Source organism: Dipodomys merriami, unplaced genomic scaffold, assembly GCF_024711535.1.
Source record: "Dipodomys merriami isolate MVZ:Mamm:240054 unplaced genomic scaffold, mDipMer1.0.p SCAF_14, whole genome shotgun sequence".
Lineage (NCBI taxonomy): Eukaryota > Metazoa > Chordata > Mammalia > Rodentia > Heteromyidae > Dipodomys > Dipodomys merriami.
Window position 1 is genome coordinate 24,962,721 of NW_027202715.1, and position 19,632 is coordinate 24,982,352.

The following is a 19,632-nucleotide window of genomic DNA, read 5'->3' on the forward strand; positions in this document are numbered from 1 at the left end:
ATATAACCTTTAAAAGTGTACATGATCTAAGATTTGATGTCACTTTAGTGAAATTAAACTCAGTCAATATTTTAAAATGTGATATCTAGATGCATAATTCATGATATCAATTTTATTTTCCTAGGGAAAATTTGAGATGTTACCACACAACATCAAACTTTTACTTCATAAATGACTTTCAGCTAAACCTCACTTACAGTTAAAATTTAAATATGGCAGCAATATATTTGGAAAGTAACTTCATGTACTGAGAGTTCACCTTTTTTTCTTTTTAATCTGTTCAGTCTTTGTCTTCTTAAAAATCTAGATAATGTTGCTCTTACCAACTCTAGCCATCACCATGCTTGGGAGTGTGCATGGTGATTTTTGTGTGTGACAGGAACTGGTTATGAAAAAATGTTGATATAATCTGGCGTGCAGAACAATTTTGTTTTACTTTAATGGAGGTTAAGACTACACACAGCTAATGTAAATAAAGCAGGAACCCAGACAATTTGAAGCTGAAATCTAGTCTATATAAGGGCTGAATTTATAAAATAGGGTTCCTTATAGGGTAGTACTCAACTTTTGGGATTAACTACATCTTCTCCCTTTTCAGTTTCTCCACAAGTCTACTGTCACTACCGCCTCGACCAGCAAGGAAGACGCGACACCGAACTCTTCTCTCTGCAGTTTATTCAGGACCTTTGAGTAATCTTCTGACCCCAACCCCGGGGAGAATTCCCCACAGCCTTAAGTACCCACTGGGTAGCCAACCCTGATACGCCACGTGGGAACCACCAATAAGTTCAGGTGCGCGGAAGCAAGCCAGATTCTTTGCCTTAGCCATATAAGGAGTTGTTTACCACAGAGAGCACTCGCCATCGGGAAGGCGGAGGGCGGAAGCCGGCGCCATCTTCCAGGTGCGGCCTCTCGCAGCTCTCTACAGTCTACCAAATCTTATTAAGCTGCTATGGCTGAATTTAAGAATGCATTTCCAAATGTGGGACCTACCTCTTGGATTCATAATGTTTTTGAGCCTTGGCAGCTAAACTCTCAAGTAGTGAAGATTTTTAATACCCTAAAAAGTGTTCTTATTTTAAGGGTTGGACCAAACATATCCCATGATGGGATATGTCCACTATTAGAGCAAATGGATCATAATAAGATTTGGTATAAGGTAGATATCTAACTTGTTAGATATCTTGTGGAATTGTGTATGCCATGGATTTTAAAAACCCCATGAGCATTTAGTTTAATTCTAAACGTCATGTTTAAGAAGAATCAACACTAAAAATCAAATACTGGAAAAGTCCTGGACCATCCAGGAGATTTGTTGGCAAGATTCCTTGCCAATCAAATCTTCAAAGGTCATTTTGCTATGTAAGATAACATATTCACAAGTTTCTAGAATTGATATAGGTTCATGGTCAAATCTACAGGTAGTATTCATATGTGCCTGGCCATAACATTTCTCTTTTGTGTTTGTAGGGTGCTTTATTTGGCTATTTGAAGTATGGTATATTTGTCTGCTTTTCTTTACTACAAAAAAATTCTAAAGAAGGCTAACTTTATAAAGACCTGTATTTAGCACATGGTTTTGTAGATTTCAGGGCAAGGTTCCTGCTATGATGAGGACCTCAAAGAAGATTGTGGATTGCATTCTAATGGCTGGAGTATATGTGAAAGAATGAGGTCATATCCAGAAGCCAGAAGCCAGAGAGAGACTAGCTTTCTACAAACCTTTTAACGCCCTAACCCACCTTTTAAAGGATCCCTTAAGCTCTCACATCATAATACTGGAGATCATGAAACTTCAGACTATGTACCCAGTCCCTGTCCAAACTATGTTCCAAAAATGATACCTTTGTTAAAACTGGATTCAATATATTTTAATCTATGAGTTCCTCTCTTACATTTTTTTTAAAGATTTCCTTGCAATTTATTTGTTGAAGATTCCACATCTTTTTTTTTGGACAGTCATGGGGTGTGAACTCTGGACCTGGGCACTGTCCCTCAGCTCTTCAGCTCAAGGCGAGCACTTTACCGCTAGAGCCACAGCGCCATTTCCTGTTTTCTAATGGTTTATTAGAGATAAGAGTCTTCACGGACTTTCCTGCCCAGGCTGGCTTTGAACCGTGATACTCAGATCTCAGTCTCCTGAGTAGCTAGGATTACAGGTGTGAGCCACCGGCACCAGCTAAGATTCCACATCTTCTATTATGATTCCTCAGTTGCTAATTACACTTCTGTGATATCATTAACATTTTCCTGTCTTCCATATTTTCAGGAGATTCACCAGTCCAAATGTTGAGCAAGGGCAATAAATGGTTTTGTATAATTGTATTAAGATGCAAATACTGCTTTGTTTCTGTCTTCTTGTATTCCTCAGACATTGAACACCAATGTTGAGTTCTGTTAGTTCCACTGGTTTATAAAGGGTTGACAAACAGTGACCTTCCACGTCATCATTCTGTTTTGATTTATGAACTAATGCTCCTATAGAGGGCTTACCTTATTTCTTTTGTTCCAATGATCCCTCTACAATTAAGAAAGATACTAAATCTCATTGATGTTATCTAAATCGAATGCTTGTCTGAATGATTCTCAATTCAGAAGTATTCATATGGTTGCCATGTGGCCCTTATTTGGACCCAGACACTGAGATCAGCATGAATCATCACACATTAGAGGGTTGAGCTCAGTCTTTCTCTACGATAGACTGTTAACTTACAAAACAGATTTTTGCACTAGGAAAATATTTCAGACAGATCCAAAAATGCCATAAAAATACTGTTATACAATAAATGTGGTTATAATCCATTAAAATTCTGTAAGAGACCTAACTCTTGTAGACCCAGTATCCTTTCCTTCAATTTTTTTTATAACTCTGGTCAACTTAGGGAAGACACAGGAAGCAACAGAAAATAGAGAAGCCAATATGTTTAGTTCATCAATTTATCTTCTCACAAGCATAAATGCCACCCAATGCCCTTATAATATAGAAGAAAGCCATGCTTGTTTCATTAACAAAGCAGTAGTGTAGAAATTTTTTCTCCATGACTACAACACTTATGCTTCTGTTCAAGCCACTATCCTTCCCCAGAGTTACATGAACACATGAGATGAACTTATATTCCAAACTAATAATTATTTCCATACATTACTGTAATGTAATTCTGAAATAAAAATTTTTTGTGGTGAAACTTTCTCAAGCGATGTCTAATTTAACTATGTCATGGGGGGATTATAAAAAAAAAATGAGCAAAGTCAAAAGCAGAAAGGTTAAGCATTTTCCTGGAACTCAAGTGTAAGATGTCTGAATTTTTGCAAGTACTTGGGATTGGGAGGTAGGATAAGAGAACTCAGGGTTTCTTTTTTTTGGGGGGGGGTCCGGTCGTGCGGCCTGAACTCTGGGCCTGGGCACTGTCCCTCAGCTCTTCAGCTCAAGGCTAGTGCTCTACCACTTGAGCCATAGCACCACTTCCGGCTTTTTTCTTCTTTCTTATGGGGTGCTGAGGAATCGAACCCAGGGCCTCAGGCATGCAAGGCAAGTGCTCTACCACTGAGCCACCTTCCCAGCCCCATCAGGGTTGTTTTTCTTAAAGTAAGCAATTTATATGTTCCAGAATAACAGCACATTTAGGAAGATAGAATAGCTGTCACATTCCATGTAACATGCCACTCCTGCTTAATACCAAGAAAGATCTGAAGTCAATGTGAGTAACCTCCCACTCCATCGTTTCTGATGGTGATGGCTGCTGTCCTGACACTTTGAAGAGGCAATGATGCCTCTCACAGTGACTGAGAACCCACAGGACCTTTTAAGTCTCCTTAATGTGTTGTTCTACTCAGGATTCATCCCCAGTAATTACAAATACGTGATTATCCGGGAAGTGTTTAAAAGTATCTCTAGAGGTAGCCCATTTATTGCAGGACTTCTGTTCTGTGAACTGCCAATTAATACGTTATTTAGTATGAGGGGTTTATTGTGTCCTGTTTGATGCGTTAGGCTGTCACACATCAAAGAAGGACAACAGCTGATCCCTGTCTTCAGGAAAATTACTGTTGCACAGACTCAATTGGGCCATGAGAAGCAATTAGAAAATTATATAACAGTGCATATTGTATAACATCTTTGCTGGCACCTTTACAGTAGCCACATTTCAGCAAGAAGAAACTAACTGAAATAAAATCATAGGCTGTGATTTCAGGGTTTGTCCCACCCTTTTGTTTGAGATACGGTTGCAATTAAGGTAGATTTGCTTCTGTAAAGAAGCGGGATTTGATTAGCTCTTAAAAATGAGTAGGCTGAAAATAAATGGGAAATGAGAAGATATTTAACTGAATTAATTTATCTCATTTTCCCTGATTTTATTTATATGAAGACATACAAACCCCATTCTACTGCGCTTTGTCAAATAATCCATAAATTCTTAAAGTACACGTGATTAACAATGCTTCTAATGCCAAAAGACAGCTTATTTTCTTAATCCAAAGCTCACTTTATATAATCATTCTTTTGCAAACGACTAGTTGGTTACATTAACACTTGAGTAATCTCCACAAGAAGTTGCTTTGAGCAGTTAAAATACCCAGATGCTGATCGGCGTGCATTAAGTGATTCGGCTTAATTGGTTTCGTCTAGATAAATTACTTACCTCGGTTCCAATCACGATTTCTTCTCTTGGAGAGAAAAACAAAAACTCATAGAGCTTGTAGTGTTGAAATAAACTGAAAAACAAAATAAACATGCAAATCATCATGCATTTATTTCAGGAAAAAAAGAAAAGGCATAAAGGCATTTATTAAAGGTCATACTGACCAAGCTATAGACATTATAAATAGGAATACATAATTAACCAACTTCTTTATTCCTCCAATAATTAATTCAGAACTTAGGAGACATTGATAATATATAACCTGGTACCTGGAATAATCACCCATTTGTGATGCTCAGATAGTTCTGAAATAAAGAAGCAAGTAGATAACAACTTAAAATTTTCTGGCCTAAGACCTATAATACATCATCCCTATGGCATAAAATTTCACATTATTTGCTAGATTTTTCCCCCTCCAAACTGGAATAGTTTCTTCTGGTATGAATGGCATTGAATTCTATAATCTAATTCTGCATCAATTACTTCTCCTTAAGTATCCAAATTGTTTTAGGATAAGGTTAATTTCAAATAACAAAAATGATGCAATATGAACTGGAACTCATTTAGAAGATGTCCGATTATCCTGGAGAATATTCTGTCACACACGGAGTGGAATAGATTTAAGATGGCTCCTTTCCTGACTTCCTGAAAATCAGGTGGCCAATGAATACAAACTACTGAGAACCAAAGGATAGGAATTCCTGAAAATAAATACTTCCAGTAAGTTTAAAAGCTCAGCAATGTATCACTGAAAGTTAAAATTTCACTGAAGGGCTGACTGCTAATATCCTGTTTGTGATAATATTTGAATTTTTCTAATTCTCTTCCTGCTGGTTGGGAAAATTAATAGACTCATAATATAGCAAAACACCCAAGAACAAAAAAAATTGTCTTAGTGGTTTCTCTTTCACTCTGGTGGCTTTTGCTATTTAAGAAAATTGATTTTAATATAACTGAGAAATTAACATTTGCAAAATGTAGCTACAGAGCATGTATAATAATGGCTTCTCCTGAATGCTGTAATGGATCAAAGTTTCAATTCATTTGAAATCAATGAAAAAATCCTCAGGCAGCTGTGTCCCTCTGAGTTATATTAGCAGTTGATCTCACTACTAACACAACCCATTAAAAGTGAAGGGTGTGTGGACTCAGTCATGTTTTTCTTTAACCCTATACACTTGAATTATTAACATTCATGAAAGTAACAGCTTTTTTATCACTTTGATTTGATGGATAGAAAGATACATTAAAATTAATGAAGTTGATACTTCATTGAAGCAAAACTAATTCAGACGTCATGACATTACATTGTCATGATATTACACTGGCAATAACCAATTTTCAGTAGAAAAATTATAGACTAGGGCTAGGTATGGTGGCTCATACCTGTAGAGCCAGTGATTTAAGAGGCAAATATTGGGAAGAGCAGGGTTTAAGTCCAACCTGGGCAAAAGGAAAGGGATGGTAGGGGAAAAACAAAGGAGGAGGTAACAATGCTTGATAGGAAATGTCCTCATTACTTTGCTCATCTAACTATAACCCCTCTGTACAGCATTTTTACAATAAAAACATATTAAAAAAAAAGAAAACCCCTGTCTCAATAAACTGGACTTAGTGGTGCACATCTATAATCCCAGTTAAACAGGGGGAGCACTGTCTTGGAGCTAGCCCTAGGCAGAAAGGTAAGACCTAATCTGAAAAATAACTAAAGCAGAAAATGGCTGGGGGGAATGGTCCAATGTAGATCAGCTCCCTAGCAAGTGTGAGTCCCTGAGTTCAAATCCCAGCACCGTCAAAAAAGAAAAAAAATATTAAAGACTATTTTTTGAAAATGGCTTGTCATTTTCAAAAACAAGAATATTTCCCTTTCGCCATGCTGAGACACACAAAGAGCTTAATTTGTACATTTTTGAATGCAGTGTCATAATCTTTCAACCTTATTTCCCTCATTGCATATAGGAGTTAGGATCTCTTCTACTAGGGTGATATTACACAATAAAAAATAACATCCAGGACTTGGATATGGTGGTTAGAGTAGGCAGGACTGGGTGGGTGTACCAGGGGAGGAACCTGAGGGGGCACTTTCCCAAGGGCAGGTCAAACAGCTTCCCCTTTCCTGTTTCACCCTCCGCGTTTCCTAAGGAGGTGTTGGGTAGTCTTACATGAAAACAAAGTAACATTTCATCTGTGCAAGTACACTTAAACTCTCTGTAGCCTTCTGGCTGACTCATGCTTCTAGATTATTTTGTCAAGTAAGTAATACTAGTTGTAAACTGAAGGAGATGTAACAGAAATGGATGACAAAATCTGACTTCATGAAGTATATATATATATGTGTATACGTATATATATATATACGTATACATATATGTATATATTGTATATATGGATATATATACATATACATATACATATACATATACATGCAGAGGGGCAGGGTTGATTTCTTCATATTGGGCGCATGCCTGATTGCCAGGCCATAGAATAGTACACAATGAAAGTGCACGGACCAATGTGTATATGTGATGTGTTTATATTACAAAACAACATAATATCTAGTTCTAACATCTGGTCTTTACAATTGAATGCATTGTAGAGTATGTACAAATATATATATTGCACAAATCATCTATAGCAATACTTATAGTAATACAAGGAAGAAAGTTGTGACATTAGTTTTTCAAATCACAGAAAAATCCTAGAACATACAATTTAGACTATTAAAAGCATCCATTGTAATTTTATTGTAACATTTCATGTGCTATGGTAACATATTCTAGAAAATGCTTTCTTTAAATTCAATAAGGCTTTCAGTGGCTGGCAGAAGATAATATCAGGTTAAAGGGAAACATATTTTTGATATCCAAGGTCCATTCATTTCTATAAAACTGCTGTATAGCCAGGCACTGGTGATTCATGCTTTTAATCCTAGTTACTCAAGGAAGCTGAGATCTGAGACTCCAGGTTTGGAGCCAGAAAGGAAGAGAAATTCAAGTGATTCTTTTTTTCCAATTAACCACAAAAATGCTAGAACTGGAGACAAGGCTCAAATGGAAGAACACCAGCTTTAAGCATAATTTATTTTAGTGCAAGTCCAAGGCCCCAAGTTCATGAGTTCACACTCTAGCACCAGACCCCCCCCCAAAAAGTCCAAAAACCATAACAGAAAACAACTGCCCTGTATACTCTTCAAAATGAATGTATTATATAATTTACTAAGCTTACTTTTGTGGACCTATGAGAGACCCTGAAGAGGTATGTAGAAAAGTTCATTTCCTGTCACCTCACTGAGTTTTTCTTTTTGTATTAGCAGTATGCATAATTTCTTTGAAATCACAAAATGAAGACTTAGCAATGTTGAATTGGCTGTGGTTTATGTTTTAGGCTAATCTCTTAAATATTTCTTTTGGGGGGAATTATGCAGGATTATAGCTTGTTGGTGTATGAGGATACCCTAGCTAGGATTTAAATGTCACTAAGACTGACTCTCCTCTTCACTTAACCATGTTTTGAGACAAACTGTGAAGAAATACATTGATGAATCTTTGCCTAGAGAGAAGAGGATAGGGGACAGAGGAAAGCAAGGCCATACTTTAGTCAGGATGCCATCACTATGGTGCTGATGTGGTTTACTACTAGGTCCGCTATAAAAATGTGTTCAGCAATAGCAAGCTTGTGTGCTTAAATAGAGGGACAAGGGAAAGAAGGATGGTAATACAAATGAATAGGGCACAGAACTCTCTTGTCCAGTGAGTCTCAAACTCCAAAGGGCAGAAAAACTTGAAGGTCAAAGGTCCTCACTCAGTTCTCCATTTCTCCCCTCCACCTTCAAAGACCCTGCTTCGCTCTAATTGATATAAAAACTCCTGTGACTTTTAGTGAGTCATTCATTAGGACTATGTTTTTAAATTAAAAAATCACATTATGTCAAATGCCAATATACAACATAATCACACATCATTATTAATTCATGCCTGAAACTAGCATAAAAGCTTTATCATATTTCACACACTAATATTTAGAAAGCTTTCCAGATTGAAAATGGGATCATTGCCAAACAAATCAAGGGAATGTCTAAGAGATTATTTGACAGTGTTTAGTTTAGAATGTTAATTTGTAACATTGGAAAAAACTGAAATATACAGTGAAAGAAGAAAGAAAATACTGTGCAGAAATTTTTAGTTAGGCAAAAGATTTTTACCTATTTTTGAAAACTGTAAAAAATGTCCTATTGTAGAGAGACACGACCCTAATGAGGACTTGGTGACAGACTATATAGAAAGACAAATTCCTTAGTTCAATGAAGAATCACTGTAATAAAACTTTCCCTCTCTCCACCATCATTTTCTAAGTAGAAAGAGGGACTTATAATGGATTTAACGGTCAAAAGTACAAAATATTTTAAGCTAGGCAATAAAACTTGAGAAAATATATAAATCTCTTCAATTTCTGATACAAAGCACTTAAATAAAACGTTTAAGTGGAAATGAATGCTGCCCTTCAAGATGTGAAGTTTGGTCATTGGAAAGACCAAACCTAATTACATCAGCTTAATCAGAAAGAGTAATTTTATTAATGAGGTATCATTAATTATAGATAAAACAGAAAGTATGGGAGTTTATTACAATTTTAGATGAAATTATGTTCATCAAAATAAGACATTTTTACTTTACTTAATTTTTTGGAAGACAGTATTTTATTACTAAATTAAAAGTTATAACTGTTAATGCTTAATGAGCATGAGACTGACCATTCATATTAACTAATGAGTATCAATAAAACATTTTCATCATGACTCTCTTAGCAAATGTGGTCACTGTACATTATATAAAGTTTGAACTATATAACTTGAGGGTAAGAAAGAGGGGGACAATCCTATGTTTTCTCTCAATAATTCAAATGTACATTGTAGAATAGAATTTTAAGTATATAATCATACATTTTTGAACATCACTTCTGTCAATATAAGAAAATAATTAGTTTTCAATATTCAGAATTTTAAAATAAATAATAGTGGTAAATAGTAAAAATATAGCCATTGACTATAGCTATAGCAGTTTTCATTTCAGTCAGCAAGTTTCCAATTCCTGACTCTGATGAGACAAAGAAGACACAAATATACCTGGTTCTATTTATGTGTATCTTATGCACAGAAACACTGGAAGAGGTATATCCATGAATAGGTATTAATTGACTAGAAAGGTAGAAACAAATAGAAGATAGTTAAATTTGGTTGTATAAAGTTTAAGGTGTCATTTTAGTGGCTAGTTAAGGAAGCACAAAAAATTTCTAAGAATACATTATCCAAAACAATGGAAGATTTGAATATGACCTTTATATTTGAATTAATGACCACATAAACTTTTTAAAATCTGACTTTGATAAGAAAAAATTATTTTTATCTTATATGCATTTTCTAGAAGACATGAAAGGAAGGCTACTGGAAAAAAGTCCATACCTGCTTTTGAAATAATCAATAATAGCTTTGGCTTGTTTCACATCAAAAGTATTCCACTGCTCATTTTCTGAAACAGAAGGGTGTGGTCCAAGTTCAGCCATAACTTCCCCAAGCCACTTTATGTTTTCCTTTAAGGACATACGTAGTGCTAAAATACAAACACAGGAAAATCCTAAGTATTATTTCAATCAATGTTTTGGGAGTAAAATAATCCAAGACATACTAAATGTGACAAAATTTATTTTGTTTAGTTAGCATTTTTTGAAGACAGATGGTAAACAAATCTTGTTTTTCTTGATAATAAATTAATAATTATATTCTGTATAAAAGAATACAGTACCATCAGACATACCCACCCAACAACTGGAAATTATCATAATGCTATTTGACCATGTGAAGAATATATGTTTTTATTTTAAGAGGCAAAAAGCAACACAAAATTTATCTAGAACTAACTTTAAAATTGAAAGATTTTTAATATATACTTTTTATTGTAAAGATACTGTACAGAGGCGTTACAGTTACATGAATAAGGTACATTTCCTATTGACCATTGTTACCCCCTCCTTTGTTTTTCCCCTACCATTCCTTCCCTCCCTACCTCCCCAACTCCTCCCACCCTCTCCCCCCACCATCGAAGTTGTAAAAAATTCGTTTTCAACATAGTGCATTGTACATCTCATTGTTACAATGGGTCAACCTGTATTTCAGCATTCTGTTATTTCCCTTCCTCTCCCCAAATTAGAAAAAATGTATGCACAAGATGCAGGGAACCAAAATGAAGTACAGTGAAAATAGGGGTTATATCATGGGTGAAGAACATACAAAAGAGACAAAAAAATCACATAGTACATTATAAGTACATTTAAAAAAAACCAGCAAGAAAGACAAAATTTCTTGTGTCCCTATCTTGGGGTTCACTTACATTAAATTTCACTTATATTAAGTGAACTAAGCCAGGCCTAAAGAAACACAGGTCCCATGGTTTCCCTTATTTGCAATAACTAGTATATGTCTAGGAAAAGCAGAACAGGTCAAAAGCTATGCACATTTGACCATATAAGATGATGCTAAAACTAAAGATTTTTAAAAATGATCCTAGAAAAGAGAATATATAGAAAGTGGTTCTGTCACTAACAACTGGTTGTGGCTTCTCATTAATGTGGGAATTTGGACCATCAGATTTTTCAATAGAAATAAGGCTTTCTATGTAAAGCATCAAGGTATCTTTTCCTTTTCACAACTACAGACCTAGAATTCATGATGTTTCTTAGATGTGTGCCTAATGAAATACGGTTTGCCAACTCTATTTGCTGAGCCTCTAGAATTCTATTCAGGAAATTTCTGCCTATGCCAGTGAGTGTTAGTGTTTGTTTCACTTACTCTTCTTGTAGTTTCAAGGTTTCAGGTTTTACATTAATGTCTTTGATCCACTTTGCATTGATATTGGTACAGGGCTAGAAACAGGAGTCCAGTTTCATTTTGTGAGTTTGGAGGTCTGTTTCTCCAGCACCATTTATTGAAGAGGCTATCCTTTTTCCAATGTACATTTGGGGCTCCTTTGGCAAAAGCCAGGTTTATTTCTAGGTCTTCTAGTTGTCCTATTGGTCTTAAGGGTTTTTGTTTTCTGTTTTTTACCCCCCAGGACCCTTTCCAAGCTGTTTCTGTTATTATGGCTTTATAATATAAATTGGGGTATAGTGTTATAAAACCACCAGCGTTTATTCCCCTTCAGTATTTCTTTGACTATTTGAGCCTTTTTGTGTTTGCATATGAATTTTTTTTATTGTGAGAAAACCATACAGAGGAGTTACAATTACATGGGCAAGATAACAAATACATTTCTTATCAAGCATTGTTGCCTCCTCATTGTTTCCCCTTCCCATCCTCCGTATGAATTTTAAGATTGTCTTTTTTAACTTTGTGAGGGATGATATTGGAGTTTTGATGAGTATCACATTAAATTTGTAGACTGCTTTCGGCAGTATTGACATGTTCATGATATTGACTCTACCCGTGCAAGAACATGGAGGATTTTCCATATTCTCATGTCTTCTTTGATTTTTTTATTCAAGGTTTTATAGTTTTAAATACAGAGGTCCTTTAATTATAGAGTTTCTGCACAATGAAAGATATTGTCACTAAGCGAAAAGGACAGCTGACCGGATGAGAGAAGATCTCTGTCAGAAGAACATCTGTCAAGTGTCTAATAACTAGAATATACAAAAGGAGCTTAAAGACTAACTCCAAAGAATCAATAACCCAGTCAATAAATGAGCAAATAAGTTAAATAGATTTCACAAAAGAAATTCAAATAGTCAGCTACTACATGAAAATATGAACAATATCCATGGCTATACAGGAAATGTAAATCAAAATAATATTGAGAATATACCTCACTCAAGAGTGGCTGAACAAATTTACACTAGCACCAATAGTGTAGTAGTGTTCCCTTTTGGCCACATCCTCACCAGCATCTGTTATTAGAGTTCTTGATAATGGCCATTCTAACTGGGGTGAGATAGAATCTCAATGTTGTTTTGATTTGCATTTTTATGGCCAAAGATGTTGAGCATTTTTTTATGTATCTATTGGCCATTCTTCTTTCCACTTCAGAGAAGTCTCTCTTTAAGTTTTAAGGCCACTTGCTCATGGGGTGGTTGTTTCTTTACTGATATGTTTTGGGGGATTTAATTTTTTGAGCTCTAAGTACATTTTAGGTATGAGGCCCTTGTCTGTTGTATGGTTAGTGAAGATCTGAAGAAAGCTAGTGGGCTTTATATTTATCTTGCTAGCTATGTCCTTTGCCATGCAGAAGCTCTGCAGTTTAATGCAATCCCATTTATGCAACCTTTCTTTGATTTGTTGTGTTTCTAGGGCTTTATTAAGAAAGTTTCAACCTGAGCCAACAAGCCCTAGTGTTTGCCCTATTCCTTTTTTTTTTTTAATTTTTTTTTATTGTAAAGATACTATACAGAGGGTTACAGTTACATGAGTGAGGTAATGAGTACACTTCCTCTTGAACATTGTTACCCCCTCCATTGTTTTCCCCCTACCATCCCCTCCCTCCCTCCCTTCCCCAAGGTTCTTTTTTTTTTTTTTTTTTTGATTGTGATTAAGTGATTACTTAATTTCCGGAAGTTCACAGTATTGTGGAATAATGATGCTCATTTAAAGTCACAAGTTCATTCTAACTTTCCTGGAGCAAATTGTCTATCACAGTCTGTAATATATAACCGTGCTCACATGTTATATACCATATATGTGATCAGCAGCATGGGGATATTTGGTAGTGGTTCAACCAGATGAGTGGGAGTTCTTTGTTTCTTAAGTCCTGTTAGTTTTGTCCTATCACCTAACATTTTGGATTTATCATCCACTTATCAGGGAGACCATGTACTGTTTGCCTCTTCGTTCTTGGCTTACCTCGCTCAACATGATTCCTTCTAGCTCCATCCATTTCCCTGCAAATGCCATTATTTTGTCATTTCTAATGGCTGCATAATATTCCATTGTGTATAGATACCACAATTTTTGGATCCATTCATCTGTGGTGGGGCATCTAGGTTGTTTCCACATCCTAGCTATTGTGAACAGTGCTGCAATAAACATGGAGGTACACGTGTCCTTGTATATTGGTTCCTGTTGTTCAGGGTAGATGCCTAGAAGTGGTATGACTGGGTCGTAAGGGAGGTCAATCTTTAGCTTTCTAAGGACCCTCCAGACTGCTTTCCAAAGTGGTTGTATAAGTGTACATTCCCACCAGCAGTGTAATAGGGTTCCTCGTTCTCCACATCCCCTCCAGCATGTGTCATTGGCTGATTTGTGGATGTGGGACATTCTGACTGGGGTAAGGTGGTATCTCAGGGTTGTCTTTATTTGCATTTCCTTCACCACCAGGGATGATGAACATTTCCTCATGTGTTTCTTTGCCATTTTTATTTCTTCATTTGAGAAGTCCCTCTTTAGTTCCCTTGCCCATTTAGTAATTGGTTTGTTAGGTTTGGGATTAGTTTCTTGAGTTCCCTGTATATACAGGATGTTAACCCCTTGTCTGATATATTGCTGGTAAATATTTTTTCCCAATTAGTTGGTTGTCTTTCTAGCTTGGTTGCGATAGCTTTATCTGTGCAGAAGCTTTTTATTTTAAGGTAGTCCCATTTGTCGAGTCTCTCTCCAACTTGTTGTGACCCTGGGACTCTGTTCAGGAAGTTCCTTCCTGTGCCTATTAGTTCAAGTGTCTCTCCTACTCTATCCTGCAGTAGTTTCAGAGATTCAGGTTTAATATTAAGGTCTTTAATCCATTTTGAGTTGATGTTGGTGCATGGTGATAGGCTGGGGTCCACTTTTAGTTTTCTGCATGTGGCTGCCCAGTTTTCCCAGCACCAGCGGTTGAAGAGGCTGTGTTTCTTCCATTGTATGTCTTTGGCTCCTTTGTCGAATATCAGCTGGCTGTAGGCCTGTGGATTTATTTCTGGATCTTCTATTCTGTTCCATTGGTCTTCGGGTCTGTTTTTGTGCCAGTACCATGCTGTCTTTGTTATTATAGCTCTGTAGTAGAGTTTGAAGTTCGGCATGGATAGCCCTCCCATATTGTCTTTATCCCCTAGAATTGTTTTGGCTATTCTAGGTCTTTTGTTGTTCCATATGAATTTTTGGACTGTTTTCTGTATTTCAGTGATGTACGTCATTGGGATTTTAATAGGAATTGAGTTGAATTTGTATATTAGTTTTGGAAGTATTACCATATTTACTATATTAAGTCGGCCTATCCAGGAGCATGGGAGGTCTTTCCATTTCCTAGTGTCTTCTGCAATTTTTTTCTTTAACTTTTTATAGTTCTCATTAAATAGTTCTTTTACATCTTTGGTTAGGTTAATTCCTAAATATTTTATTTTTCGGGAGGTTATTGTGAATGGGGTTGCTCCCTTTATTTCCCTCTCTTCCTGTACATTATCAGTGTATAGGAAGGCAACTGATTTTTGTGGGTTTATTTTGTATCCTGCTATTTTGCCGAAGTGATTTATGATTTCTAAGAGTTTGGGGATGGAGTTTTTGGGATCGTGGAGATATAGTATATATATAGTCGTCTGCAAAAAGGGATAGTTTAACTTCTTCTTTCCCTATGCGGATCCCTTTAATGTCTTTTTCTTGCCTTATTGCCCTGGCTAAGGGTTCTAGGACTATATTGAAGAGGAGTGGAGACAGTGGGCATCCTTGCCTTGTTCCTGATTTTAGGAGAATTGGTTGTAGCTTTTCCCCATTAAGTATAATATTGGCTATTGGTCTGTCATAAATGGTTTTTATTGTTTTTAGAAATGTTCCTTCTATTCCTATTTTCTCCAGAGCTTTTAGCATGAATGAATGTTGAATTTTGTCAAAGGCCTTTTCTGCATCTGTGGCGATAATCATGTGATTCTTGACCTTGGCTCTGTTGATATGTTGGATTACATTTATTGACTTACGTATGTTAAATCATCCCTGTGTCTCTGGGATGAAGCCTACCTGGTCATAGTGAATTATTTTTTTATGTGTTTCTGGATTCTGTTAGCTAGAATCTTGTTAAGGATCTTTGCATCTGTGTTCATCAAGGAGATTGGCCTGTAATTCTCCTTGTTGGTTGGGTCTTTGCCTGGTTTGGGGATGAGTGTGATATTGGCTTTGTAGAATGAGTTTGGGATAGCTCCCTCCTTCTCTGTTTCTCTGAAGAGCTTGAGGAATATGGGTATTAGTTCTTGTTTAAAGGTCTTATAGAATTCTGCTGTGAATCCATCTGGTCCTGGGCTTTTTTTTGTTGGAAGACTTTTGATAGCTTCCTGTATCTCATTATAGGATATTGGCTTATTTAATTGGTTAACTTCTTCTTTGCTCAGTTTGGGCAACTTGTATTTCTCTAAAAATGCATCCATTTCTGCCCAATTTTCTTCCTTTAGAGAGTATAGCTTTTGAAAGTAGTCTGTTAGAATTGTTTGGATATCTTGGGTACGTGTTGTGATGTTTCCCGTGGCATCCCTAATCCTATTAATATGGGTTTCCTCTCTTTTTTTTTAAATTAATCTGGCCAATGGGCCATCAATTTTGTTTATTTTTTCAAAGAACCAGCTTTTTGTTTGGTTTATTTTGGTTATGGTTTTCTGATTTTCTAATTGGTTAATCTCTGCTTTTAATTTGGTTATCTGGCTTCGTCTAGTAGCTTTAGGTCCCATTTTTTCTTGTTTTTCTAGCTGTTTTAATTGCAACATGAGATTATTTACTTGGTCTGTCTCCATTCTCTTGATGTGGGCACTGAGGGCAATAAATTTGCCCCTCAGGACTGCTTTTGCTGTGTCCCACAAGTTTCTTTGTGAGGTGTTTTCATTTTCATTGAGTTGTAGGAAATGCTTTATTTCTTCTCTGATCTCTTCTGTTATCCAGGCATTGTTAAGGAGTGTGCTGTTCAATTTCCATGTATTAGAGAAATTTCTGCGGTATGCTTTGTTATTGAGAGCTAGCTTGATTCCACTGTGGTCAGATAGGATACAGGGGATTATGTCGATCCCTTTGTATTTGCTTAAGTTCCTTGCATGAACTATGATATGGTCTATTTTGGAGAAAGTTCCGTGAGCTGCTGAGAAGAATGTGTACTGTGTTGTTTTAGGGTGAAATACTCGGTAGATGTCAGTTAATTCCGCTTGAAGTATGGCCTCTCTTAATTCGGTAGCTTCTTTGCCAATCCTCTGGTTGGTAGACCTGTCCTTTGGTGAGAGTGGTGTGTTAAAGTCTCCTAGTATTATCGTATTGGGATCTATTTTATTCTGTAAGTTTGAGAGCATTTGTTTGACATATCTGGGTGCACCAATATTTGGGGCATATAAGTTGATGATGGTTATATCCTCCTCTTGGATTGTTCCCTTTATTAATATGTAGTGTCCGTCCTTGTCTTTCTGTACTGATTTTAATGAAAAGTTTATTTTGTCAGATATCAGGATAGCTACACCTGCTTTCTTACTGGGGGTGTTTGATTGGTAGATCCTTTTCCACCCCTTCACTCTGAGTTTGTTTGTATGTTTGGCTGAGAGGTGGGTCTCCTGAAGGCAACAGATGGATGGGTCTTGTTTTCTGATCCAGTCCTCAGTTCGTTTTCTTTTAATTGGTGAATTCAGCCCATTTATATTAAGAGAAAGTATAGAGAGATGCATTGTGGTCCCTGCCATTCCGTTTTCTTAAGTTTTTCTTCTTTCCTTTCCTCCTGTGCTTGCTCAGTTAGACTTTGAGTAACGCCTGTTTGGGGCAGGCCCCAGTTCCTGGTTGCTTTCTTCAGGTTGTGTCCCCCCTCTTAGAATTCTTTGTAATGCTGGCTTAATGTTTATGTATTCATTTAGTTTTTCTTTGCTATTAAAAGTTTTCAGTTCTCCATCGAATGTGAATGCTAGCTTTGCCGGGTAGATCAGTCTGGGTTGGCAGTTATTGGCTCTCAGGGCTCGTATGGTGCTTTCCCAGGCTTTTCTTGCATTCATTGTTTGTGTGGAGAGATCTGCAGTGATTCTTATTTTTTTCCCGTTGTAGTATAGCTCCTTCTTCATTTTTGCTGCATGCAGGATTGTTTCCTTATTATTCAGATCTATCATTTTTACTATAATGTGTCTAGAAGTGTTTCTCCTGGGGTCTTGCTTGTTGGGTGTTTGATAAGCTTTTTTGATAAGCGTTTTTGAGGTGGGGAAAATTTTCATTGATTATATTGTTAAATAGGTGTTGCATTCCCTTGCTCTGGAATTCCTCACCTTCGTCCACTCCAATTATGTGAAGGTTAAATTTTTTAGCATTATCTGCTTGCTCTTGAATATCCCTTTGGTTTAATTTGAGTGATTTTTCCATATCTGTCACTTTTTGGTCCAGTTGGTGTATTCTGTCTTCTGTATCTGACACTCTACCTTCCATTTCATTCACTCTGTTGACAGTGGCTTCTATTGTGGTTTGCATGGAGGAAATGGATCCCTTTATGGATTCAATGTTGGTTCTCAGAGTACTGATCTCACCTCTCAATGAGGTATGCATTACCTCTACTTTGGCGTTTATCTCACTTCTTACTGAGGTTTGTGCAGCTTCTATTTTTGCATGCATCTCTTGCTTGATAACCTGTATCTCTTTGGATAGTTCATCCTTGTGCTCTTTCAATTTCTGATCAATTTCTCGCTTTATTTCTTGAGTCATTGCCTCCAGCAACCCTTGGATGTAGCTTTTGTCTTCCATTCCTGCTTTGCTCCCACTGGGGCTCTCCCCTGCGTGGCTGCTGGCTTTTGAGGTGAGCTTGCTGTCCTGGGTGGTGGTAAACCTTGTGATTTTTCTCTGTGATTTTCGCATGGAGGTTCAGGAGACTGCTCTTCAATTTTGTTTTGGTGTGTCTGTCTTTGCTTGGTTGCTGATTCTGTATTGGTAGAGAGTCTGTGCCTGATCTGGGTTCTGTTGGGAGCCTATTTCCAGCTGCTATTCTGACTTACTTAGGATTCTCAGCTCTCTGCTGTAGATTGCTGGCAGTTCCCGCCTTTGGAAGGGTTGAGCGGCCTAGACTGCTTGTGTTTGCTCCAAGGGTGCTCTTGTGAAGAACAGATGCTCTGGATGCACTCTCCCAAATACTGGAGTCTGCTATGGGCTCCTGATGTGTTTTTGTTTGTTTGTTTTGGGTGGTTGTGGGCTTGGACTCTAGGTTTGGGTGCTGTCCCTCAGCTTTTCAGCTCAAGACTGGCACCCTACCATTTGAGCCACAGCACCACTTCTGACCCTTTTTGCTTTTGTGATGCTGAGGAATCAGATCCAGGGCCTCATACATCCAAGACTATCACTCTATTGCTGAGCCGCCTTAACAGTCTGAGCTCCTGCTTACTATCAGGTGCTGGCAGCCTCTGTTGCCCAATTCCCAGTCTAGGGTATATGGGTGGAGTTTTGGTGGGGTTTGGGCTTCTCTTGTCCTGGGCCTCCAGATCCTTTGTTGTCACAGGCGTGCTTCCCGGGGAGTGTTGTTTCCTGGTTTTCTCCCCTTTGTTGAGGTGTATGCTCAGCTTTTTACTTCAGTTGGGAGGAGTTGGTTGTGTTGTTCAGGCGCCGGATCCCGGGGCCTGGCTCCGGCCCCAGCCTGGAGCGCGCTTGTTAGGCCTGTGCTGATGTGTATACCACCTAGGTTATGCAGCCTGGAGCGCACTCGTTAGGCCTGTGCTGATGTGTATACCACCTAGGTTATACAGCCTGGGGGACACAGTTCAAATTTTCTTCTACTGTTGGTAGTCTTGACCCAGGGGCGCTGTTCCTGGCTTGGGCATTTAAGCTCCCTTCCAGGGGCGCTCTTGCTCTAGCCTGGCCAGCTGAGTGTGCTCCACGGGCTGGTGGAGCTCTCAAACAGTTCCCAGTTTTAGTGGGTCCTGTGGTCCGGGTGTTGGGGTAGGGAGTCTAGGTCAGGGTCTGGGGATTCCCTCCAGCTCTGGTCTCCCTTGAGGGATACACTTCCCCTGTGGGGTACTCACCCTGGAGCTGGTTGTTTCTGTGTGTTGTAGGTCGTCAGTT

General features: G+C 37.6%; 1 protein-coding gene across 1 annotated transcript in view; it reads right to left on the reverse strand.

The window, feature by feature from the left end:
* Positions 1–19,632, reverse strand: part of Cabcoco1 (ciliary associated calcium binding coiled-coil 1) — a 108,999-nt gene that overhangs the window by 64,096 nt on the left and 25,271 nt on the right. The window contains exons 4-5 of the mRNA XM_070021030.1: positions 10,099–10,246; positions 4,641–4,713 (exon numbers count right to left, since the gene is read on the reverse strand). Of these exons, the coding sequence (XP_069877131.1) occupies positions 4,641–4,713; positions 10,099–10,246 (221 nt within the window). The remainder of the gene's footprint in view (positions 1–4,640; positions 4,714–10,098; positions 10,247–19,632) is intronic.